At 36.7% G+C, this 10,974-nt stretch overlaps 1 protein-coding gene across 9 annotated transcripts in view; it reads right to left on the bottom strand.

Annotated features, from left to right (window-relative positions):
- Positions 1 to 2,870: 2,870 nt before the first annotated feature.
- PHACTR2 (phosphatase and actin regulator 2) overlaps positions 2,871 to 10,974 on the bottom strand; it is a 293,821-nt gene continuing 285,717 nt past the window's right edge. For all 9 annotated transcript variants that reach the window (XM_063605498.1, XM_034962992.3, XM_003811546.5 and 6 more), the window contains one exon: positions 2,871 to 10,037. In XM_063605498.1, coding sequence (XP_063461568.1) covers positions 10,022 to 10,037 — 16 coding nt within the window. In that variant the 3' untranslated portion in view covers positions 2,871 to 10,021. The remainder of the gene's footprint in view (positions 10,038 to 10,974) is intronic.

The following is a 10,974-nucleotide window of genomic DNA, read 5'->3' as shown; positions in this document are numbered from 1 at the left end:
AAATCTGTTTTCTTAGTATCTGTTTCTACAAGCCCGGGAATTAAATATGGATATTAAATCAAAGTCAAAATAACACTTTTGTGTTACATTTAATTATATTTTATAATTATTAAGATAATCTATATGTACTTGGTATTAAAGCACTTACAATTTAAAAAAAACTGGAATATTGTAGAATCTGACTTATTAGCCATGCAATTCCAATTTAAACTATGTAACTAATTTTAGACTTGTAAAATTAAAGAGTATAAGAACATTTCTACATTTGTAAATAATACTGAAATATCTAAGAAAAGTAGATTTACTGCATATATAATGCATTAGATTTAAAAGTGTTGTTAAATGCTTGTTATAGTCACATTTGGGCATTTGAAATGATTATACAGAAAATAAAATCTGCCGAATTTATATATGCTATTTCAAGAAAAACTTTAAAGAAACTATAATGGAATAGCTAGAGAAGACATTTGCATTGTTCCCAGAAGGATGAGTTGGATATTAACACATAAAAAGCTCCAGTTGGAGGGAATGGCTTAATCAAAGTTGTGATTTGCAAAGAGTGCATCACATACTTGGGGAACAATGAGTTTCATTTGATTTGGTCCAAGTGTGAAATAAAGGGAGTGTAATCTGGAACTGTGGCATGTGGTTAGACTATAGATTTTTTTTTTTTTTGAGACAGGGTCTCGCTTTGCAGTGGGGAGGTCTCAGCTTACTGTAACCTCTGCCTCCCGGGTTCAAGCAATTCTCGAGCCTCAGCCTCCTAAGTAGTTGGGACTACAGGTGCACACCACCACATCTGGCTAATTTTTGTATTTTTGGTAGAGACAGGGTTTCACCATGTTGGCCAGGCTGGTCTTGAACTCCTTGGCACAAAGGATCCACCGGCCTTGGCCTCCCAAAGTGCTGGTATTACAGGCTCGAGCCACTGTGCCTGGCTGTAACTACAGCTCTTGAGGGCTAGATTAAAGCACCTGGGAGTTATTCAGCAGGTACTGGACAATTCTAAGCAGGAATTAGATAAGAGTGTGCTTTAGGAAGACTAATGCCATTTGGGCACGGTGGCTCATGCCAGTGATCCCAGTACTTTGGGAGGTTGAGGTGGGAGGATTGCTTGAGTCCAGGAGTTCAAAACTAGCTGGGACAACAAAGAGAGCCCCATCTCTACAAAAAATACAAAAAACAAACAAAAAAAAGAATTAGCCAGGCATGGTGGAGCATGCCTGTAGTCCCAGCTATTTTGGAGGCTGAGGCAGGAGGACGGCTTGAGCCCCGGAGTTCCAGGATGCCGTGAGCCATGACTGTGCCACTGTACTCCAGCCTGTGTGACAGAGCAGGACCCTGTCTCCAAAAAAAAAACAAAAACAAAAACCAAAAAAACAAAAAAACCACACACAAAAAAACAAGGACTGACTGTGGGAAAAGATTTTGCAGCTCAGTTTGCTGCATACTGCTACCTGAAAAATTAGAGGCAAATTCTTGCCTTATGTTAAATACCCGCTTCTCTAGTTTGTCTGACCTGGGACAACCAAGGTCAAAAAGTCCATCCGAAATCAAATCATTGAGTAGACAAGCACTGAAAATGCTACTTCTCTCTTCCCTATGATATTCATCTAATTTCAAAAAGCTAACATCTGCAGCTTTTTTAAAAATTCAAATCCTTAGAAATGGTGTCTCTTTTTAACAAAAGAGCAAAAAAATCTTCACACGAACTTTAGGTTCTTAGCCTTTCTCTAGATTTTACGTGTTCCACTATTAGAGACCACCCTTTAAAGAGCAAAGAGTTTAAAATTCACAAACTAAGTGAGGACTTGGGTGTCTGTGGGCAGCAGTGCTCATAGCAGCAACTCCATGCAGAAGTTTGAATTGAGGCTCGTGACTAGTTCATTTGTTTTTCTATTTTTATTTTTTATAGAGATGGGGTTTCACTGTGTTGCCCAGGCTGGTCTCAAACTCTTGGGCTCAAGCAGTCTTCCCGCCTTGGCCTCCCAAAGTGCTGGAATTACAGTCATGAGCCACTGCACCTGGCCTTTTAAAATTTATGTTTCAATTTTTTAATTTTTATTTTTTCATTGAATAAATTACAATAAATCAGAGGTCACCATAGCATTGTGTAAAATGAAAAATTGCCCATTTCTTACCTCCATTGGGTTTTAGACAGTAATGTTTCTATGTAGAACTTGGTTTTGTCCGAGAAAGAAATAGAATTGCAACAACTACTATGCCTGCCTTGAAGATGTACCTCTCGTTTTCAATAGCATGCTTCGGACAAATTTTTCAAACCTACTTTTTAATTTTTTGGTTCCAATCCTCCGGTCTTCTGTCTAGGATACCAGCAAGCACGTTGCTTTCAAGTTTCCCCTTACATCTTTGACCTTGTCCTGGAGTGCGGGGAGGTAAAGTTACTATTTGTAACTGATGTTGAAAGTCACAAAAAGTATATTCCAATTCTTTTCATGGTCAAAATATGCTCCCAACCTCACTCCTTGCTTGTAATACATTAAATAGCAAGCATAATGAGGAAGTCTGTTTATTTTCTATATTATAAACTCTAAATGGACTATCTTTTATGTTTACATATAATAATGGCAATAAAAACATCAATATCAAATACCTCAGACATAAAAAGATAGCAAGTTAAAAAAAATACTGGAAGTTTCTTTTAAGAGCAGTAATTCTTTAGACAGACATTTTAAATAAAAAGTACCAGGCCTTACATGTCTCAAGACCTTACATACAAAGAGGTGTTAAAAACTTAGGTGAAGCTGAAATAACAGGCAATTAGGGAAGTTGTCTTACTCTTTTTTCTTTTTTCATTTAAAAAGGCTGAGCACTATCCAAATATAAGAGAAACTGGAACAAACTAAAACTGGGGATTTCCCAATGATTTTATTGAGGTAACTTTTCCCAATTTTATACATATATGCATTTATATATACTTAGGAAAGCTAAACAATGTTCTAAGGCACTTGGAATTGTGCACAGCAAAGTATCCTCTAATATTATACAACTAAATAGAGCAGAATTTTGCTTTTTAAATAACACAAACACCAGTACGGAATTAAAAAAGGGAATACATAGTCTTTCTTTCAGGTTACAATAGTGGAATACAAGTACATATGTGTGTATACTTGTAGATATTTATACCCACATACTATAATACAGTACAGATAAGAACAACAACAAAAGAGAAACTGTCATGTTAATCAGTGTACAGTTCCAGTTATTTACACTCACAGATATTACACCTGTGTAATACGTAGAACTAGATCACTCACTGGAAATCAGAAAGCATTCAGTCAGTCTGATAATGATCACAGTTTACCATTGTTATCACTTTAACCGAAGTGTGAAATAACAAAAGAATGCATATAGTCCGTTATTTAAAAATCCCTGTTACACAGAAAAAAAAAAAAAGAAACTTGTTTGAATTTTTAATAGGTCCTAAATCTGGTGAAATTGGTGTAAATGTTTTGAACACACTGGCACATTTCTAAGCCACAGAAGAAATGTTTTTTTTTAAAAAAAGGAAAAGAAATATTAGTCCCTATATTTTAAGGGATGAAAGTGGTTTGACCCTTGAATCATTCTGATTATTTCTGAAGGCGAGTTAGCCCTGCAGTGGCAACTTCTCATTGTGGAGGCTCTCTAAACGACATAATGGCATAGTCAAACTATAACAAAAGTATCCAGTAAGGGAAAAGCCCCTCCTCCCCCGAGTTGGCAAGTGGCACAAATATTATTGGCATTTTCATATACCATAAAATTGACCTGAGGGTAGAGTGGCATTCTGCCTTATTTGCTCCTTTCAATTTATTCTTAAAAAAAAAATACTGCTATTTAAAAAGATAAGAATTCTTAAGCACCATCTAAAAGCTTACAATATAACCACCTTTATTGACTCTGCGTTACTCGGCCTCAAAAACAATTTAGAAACTTTAATGTTTTAAAAAATTATAGTGGCTAAGTTAATTCCATTTTGCTAGCCACAGTTCATCCAAGTAATGTCAAGACATATTTGCCATTCAGTTTTGGTGATAAAAAGCGACAAAGAGAATATGTTTCTGTATTGTTAGTACAGTTTAATAATGTTTCACCTAAGTAAAACTCATCTTGTTTTGTGTGTGACCATCACTGAAGTATGAACAACAGGCATGCAATCCACAGTTAATCCACATTTTCATCATGATGCAGCATTCACAAATCTTATTAGAAAAGTTGAATCGCATGACTACATTTATACAGGGGAAATTCAAGCATTTGTGTGTGAATTAAATGCTTCGTTAATAGGATAAGCAGGTGATTCATTTGGAACTTACGGGATGCAGCATAACCAGGTGAAATCTAATGGTGATTTATTTCCAAAGACCGCCAGGTTTGTTCAAGTGCATTGCTAGTCTGTGTTTGTGTTTAACCCATGCAACAATCCTCATGACAGTAACAAGGATTATGACCAATAATGTGGTTCTAAAGAAAAGTTGTAAGGCAAAAAAAAAAAAAAAAAAGCAAGCTTTCTTCATGTATGATCTCTCCTTTAAGTATATATAGGGACTTTAAGTGTATATATATATAGGGACTAGGCCAAGTCCCCATGCCCACTGAATGGCCAAGGCTGCCCAGTAACCTCCTCCCTGAAGAACAGCTGCACTGAGACAAAGGCTCGAAAAATGAAGGGAGAAAAACCATTCAGGGCCCAAAGAAATGCAAGGCAGCAGAGACAATGTTTGAGGATAGGCACTTTTTCTCCCTGTGTCCTCAAAATGCAGTAGACAGTGGCATTCAGGGGAGGTGATACCAACCTCCCAGGGAGGGCATTTGAACCTGGGGGAATGCTTTTTATTCTTGGTGTTTACAATGACTGAGAATGCTACTGACATTTAGTCAGCAGGGACCTGGGATATTAAACATCTGGCAATGCATGGGATGATTCTGTACAGCAAAGACCTACCCAGCTCCAAATGCCAAGAGTACCCCCACTGAGAAACACAGACCAACAGTGCTTTGCTAATATGTGCAGCTGTGCTAGCAATGCGACAAGCTAAATGACATTTTTTGTGTGTGCAGTAAATCCTAGCATGGCTAAAAAATGACCCATCCTTATAGGGTTGGCTTTAGGTGGGAATAGCTGCCACAGGATCCTCCATTTCTTTGCCAGAAATTTTACAACATATACAATAGGATTTTTAAATTTGGGATGATACTGTCTTCAAAAAAGCATTGGTGGGTAAGGTTCCAGCTGCTTTCTAGAAATGCTAATGGTGCTTTGCATTTCCATACATAGCTTAAGCTTAATGATTACAAAAAGGAAATTGGAAGTGAAAATGGGAATGATTTGAGGGTACTCTACCTCTCTCCCCACCACCTCTTGGTCACTGCCTGCCTTTACAGTAGAGCCCAGTACTTCTTTGAAACCTGGGTTTGAACTAACTGGGCATGTACTTTCTCTAGAAAGATGTTCCTATTAATTTGGTAATTACTCTGTCATTGCTTTTCCCTGGAGGACATATTTTATTTTATTTTATTCATTATTACTATTATTATTATTATTTTGAGATGGAGTCTTGCTCTGTCTCCCAGGCTGGAGTGGAGTGGCACGATCTGGGCCCACTGCAACCTCCACCTCCCAGGTTTAAGCGATTTCCCTGCCTCAGCCTCCCAAGTAGCTGGGATTACAGGCACAAGCCACCATGCCCAGATACTTTTTTTTTTTTTTGTATTTTCAGCAGAGACAGGGTTTCACCATGTTGGCCAGCCTGGTCTCGAACTCCTGACCTCAACTGATCCACCCACCTTGGCCTCCCAAAGTGCTGGTATTACAGGTGTGAGCCACCGCACCCAGCCAATATAGGACATATTTTAGTTATATAAGTTCATTCTGCTTTGTCCAGTAAAGCAATGTAATCTATCCTACCAGTAAGTAGAGACTACCTACACAGTAGTGAAAGATCTAGCCATTTCAAGAGGCCAAGGGACAATTCTGTAAATAAATTGCATCTAAGTAGTTCCTCACTACTCACAACATGCTCTAATAGTGTGAAGAAATTAATTCTTATCCCAAAGAATATACTTTTCCTAGTAATGATAGGCTTCATATAATTGGAATTTAAGAATGCTTTAACAATTCTACCATACTCAGGGGTAAATGACATGAATTCATATATATTGTACTAGTTTAATTTCATACCACCTACTCTGAGGAAGATTTCTTGCTCTGTTTGAAATTTGCAGCAAGGGGCACTTAAAAATAATAACAGACTGAAGAAATTTTTGGGCAGGAAAGGAAGAAAGTTTTCATTATTAAGTGTGGACATACTCCTCTGTGGTAGACAAGACTAACTTTTCTATTGTGAATACAGTATGATTTTTGAAAGTTGTGTCTGTCTGATTCTATGAAGCATAAATAAAATGCCTGTTATATGTTAATATGGTACATATCAGAATATGCAATGTTAATGCAAATTTTTCCTCTTTTAAGTGTAAGCTACTGTATATATAATATACATATATATATATATATATATTTTTTTTTTTTTTTTTGCCAACGCAGCCCTGAATTAATTGCAGGCTGTAAAACTGGACCTTTTTTGACTCAGGTTTTAAGGACTCATCTCTTATTTTCAGTATTTGGTGACTTTTGAAGGGTGTATTGAATTCCTTTATTTCCTTAAATATATTTTCCCTTCAATTTCAGAACTTCCTACTAACAGAATATATTTACTAACATTAGAGAAAGATAAAGGACTACTCTCATTATGCTACTAAACAATATGAAGATGAAACCAGAAAGTCAGTTTTTCTGGGTAAAGCAGAGACAGATGTGTTTGCTTTTCTCCATGTAAAATAGCTGTTCAAATGCCAAAATGGTTCTCTATTACAGATTTCAGTTAAGTAATTTAAGGAATTATAGCTAACATGTGAAAGTGCAAGACACTTCACATAACACAGGAAATTATCAGGCAAGCTGCCTTAAATGAATGCTGACTACCAGAGAACTATTTTGTCAGACTGATTGGTAATGACCATGAAGATTCTGATCAAGCTTGCTGAGCATCTTCTTAATACCCCATTATTAATGTTTTATTCTCCAATAAAAAAAACTAAAATGGTCACTTTGGTTTCTACATCTGTCTAGTTCTTTCCTGCCTGGGATCTTCCTGGAGATGGGTTTGTTTTCTTCCTTAATCATATCTTGGGAACTCAGGAAAACCCACTTACTTCCTCGATGTCAGCCTAATGTCAAACTTTAAATAGCCAAAAACCTGGAATTGTGTTACAACAAAAGAAATCCAATTCCCACACACTTTTATTTTTCCTATACAGCATATGCTTACTGGTTGGATTGCTGAAACGCTGGTGGTGGACAGAGGTGCCTGTGCACGGAGGGTGGGCCAGACCTCTGCATCCCCTTAGGGCCCCCAGGTAGGAGACCTCTGGCTGGGTGGCCGGTGGGGATATGTCTCATCTCTGCTCTACTAAAATAGAACCATATTCTGCAAAATACAGCTTAGCTCATAATCCTTTAATTCTTTCCACAGCTTTTTACTCAAGCCATCATTCTAATAAAATAATTGGTGATTCCGATTACCTAAACAGTAGACTAGCAGTGGCTAATTTTTTTTTTTTTTTTTTACTTTTAAACTTGTCTCTAACTTAGAAAATTTTTTCTAAATGTATCGATTAGTGTAAAGAAAAAGTATTAGTAGTTAATAAATCTGACCTATTATACAAGAAATGCAATTTTGAAATACCAGATTTTCATTTTTTGTACTAAGTGTATCTCATTGTAGGCAATAAAAAATTGCATCACAGGCATCAAAAGTGGGAAAAAATTGTTCCTTTTATCAACCAAATAGAAACTTTCAATAACGTACTTCGAGTGATAAAATGGTGATGTCTTACATTTACCATTATAGAGAGGTCTTGTGGTTAGAAATTTAAAAAGTGTTTAAAGATGATTAAGCATAGACAATTAAAAGAAACATTATATCTCTTGGTATTTTTCTCAAGACACTAAAATAATAAAATAAAAATATAATTAAGGAAAAGCATGACTTTGGGAAAAAAAAATCACAAGTTAATTTTTATGGCTGGATTGAAACACTGTAAAATAGACAAAACCTCAGCCAGAGACAGACACCTGGGCATGCAGAAAAATTTTTTCAAAGCAAAAAATTTGTCTTATCCTATTAGTGAAATGACAACAGACTCTAGGTGTGTTTTATTAATGCACAGAGTCTAACAAGAGGTGCAGTAATGCTGGTTACTTTTCCTAATTCTAACATGGTCCTGGCTTTTTATAATAGGCCAACTGGCATTAACATTTTTTATTTTTAAATAAAATGATCCGATTTCAAGTGGTTCTTTAAAATACCAATGAATGGCAGGATCTACATTTATTCACCGGGTTAAATGCTTACTTTTCGGTTGAAATAGAAAATGACAGTCTTGGACCAGAAACATCTTAGAAAATTGTAGTCCAAACTCTGAGAATAAAATAAACTCTATTTGGGTCTTGTTTTGTTATTCATTTCATGTGTTTTTAATTAAAGGGGCACAAAGCACTCGTGAAGAACAATGAAATGCAAGGTGGTATTTACATATGGTCATATGTATTTGGGAGCAGAAGTCATAGTGTGCCTGTGACTCCATGGAAAATAGCAACACAATAATAGAGAGTTTCTTAATGTAAACAATACAGACTGTAGGCTCATAGGGAAAACTTCCACTACTTTAACCTCCCTGATTCTTTTGCATTGACAGTAAATACTGTACTGTATCTATGGATGCCATCTGCAGATTCTTAAAATACAAGATGAGGATTTCCTCACACACAACTTAGTGGGAACTTTCCATGTTCTGTTAAGCCTTTGGGTGTTTTTTTGATCTGTGTGCTTTTTTTTTTTAAATAGCAGCAATCCAACTTTAAAAAAATGCAGCACTAAAAAAATAACTAGTCCTTATTCCCATGCAGGACTAACTGCAGGCAGCACATTTGTATCTTGCTTAAGTTTTGACTTTGGAGTCAAGTTTTTATTACAGGTGTCATGATTGTCAATACTGTCTTCTCTAGGTGAAGTATGGTTGCTTTGTCTTCTCTAGGTGAAGTATGGTTGCTTTGACTTTGGATCTAATCAAGATAGGGAAAGATCAAAAGATTTATTTCTGAAGCTTGCTACAGTTTTCTAGGGTCACATTACATCTGACTTTATTCCCAGTCCTCTTATCCTGTGAAGGCTGGTACACTAGGAAAGGGATATTTAAAAATGTCAAGTGTGCATAGCTAATGCTACTTAAAAGCATGCAACAAAATTTGGGTAAGCATGCTTGTTAAGAGTCAGTAGAAGCTCTTGCATTTAAGAAAAAGATGCATGAAAACATTCAGACTTATTTCTGGCAACTGGATTCACTGGCACAACATAAAATAATGGTACTATACTGTACCAACATAATGGTGAAACAAGAATATTCTCCGATCAAGTCTTCGAGGAATCCACATCGGGAGGTTAAATTCCTAAATCCCTTAATAAGTTCTCAGCTACCAAATAACTACTTCAAAAATACATTTATGCTTCAATTTTCTCTTTTCTTCATTAACATAATGAACTATTTCTCTTTCTTTCTGATTTCCAACTCCCACCCCTTTTCAGTGCCCAGCAATTTTAATCTATATTTTTCTTTCACCCGCATTATAAAATTTGGCTTTCTGGTAACAGGGAGCCAGCGATTGTCTTCTGCTCATCTTCTTTGATTAAAGCTTCTGATGAAGAATATCCACGGTGTCTCTTACCATTGCTGTGCATTCTGGGCAGCAAGAGTCACTGCATCCTTCCTTTTGCTTGTTGGAGCCATCTGGGCCACACAGGTGAGGAGCACTTCCCAGCCAAGCTGAGTCACACACTTCCTTCACCACAAGTTAAACGGAAACACACACATTCAAATCCCAGTGCAATATCAGGTTTTCAGGAAGCAGGGCTTCCCCCAAAGATGATCAGTCTCTGTTTCCAAATAGTCTCACTCTTCGTTATGGACGATGAAACCTGGAGTAAGAAATAGAAACTATAAGCCTGTGGCCTAGGAGCACATTCTGCATGCAGTGAGCTGAATAAGGCGTGGTCATGTTTACAATGAAAAGGTACCCCAGATATCCCCCAACTGAATTACTGTTTACAGATTGCTGTCATAACAAAATACTGTTACAAATATTATTAAGGAAAGCATATATAAACGCTTTCCTTATATATATGTTTATATATAAGCATATAAGGAAACCTTATATAAAAGATGCTGGTTATAGTATTCAGGTTACACAGCAACCAAGACAGAAAACATCACTATTCTTGAGCATCGTGCTCTAACCTTTATCAAGCAGAGGGAGATGTTTCACAAAGGGATTTCGGTACACCTGGTCTGTATTATAAAAGCACAGCAACAAATAGACACTTTTTCATTAGCTTCAGCCTCTCATCATCTCCTGCTGATGACTCCAAATCTACTTTCTACACTTGAATTTCCAAAAGCCCACAGGGCGCTTCCCCCCAGATGTTCCACAGGTATATACTAAGCATGTCCACAACTATACAAAGCTTTCCTTGTTAACCTGCCTTTGCACTTTGTCTTATTTAATATTCTATCTTTAAAAATATTTTTGGTCTAGAAACCTCAGATTAGCAATTCATTTCTCTCCCTCATCCAGCATTTCCTATTAGTCACCAAGTCCTGCCTCAACTGCCTGTCTTGGAATCATTAAAGTTCCATCTTTTGCTGGCACTACTTTTACGGTATGCTTGTTAGCCAGCCAGCTGGCTTCCTTTCCCTCCTTGTGAGTTCCTGAACATTCCTCGCATTTTTGTAGCCCGGTGCTTTTGAACATGCTGTTCACTAATACTGCAATTCCTTCCCTTCATTTCCTATCTATGTTTTCATTTTCAAGATCAAGGTCAAAAGTTATCTTCTCCATAAAGCCTTAAGTGATCA

Source organism: Pan paniscus, chromosome 5, assembly GCF_029289425.2.
Source record: "Pan paniscus chromosome 5, NHGRI_mPanPan1-v2.0_pri, whole genome shotgun sequence".
NCBI lineage: Eukaryota > Metazoa > Chordata > Mammalia > Primates > Hominidae > Pan > Pan paniscus.
Note: the sequence above shows the minus strand (reverse complement) of the source record. Positions and strands in the feature narration are given on the sequence as shown.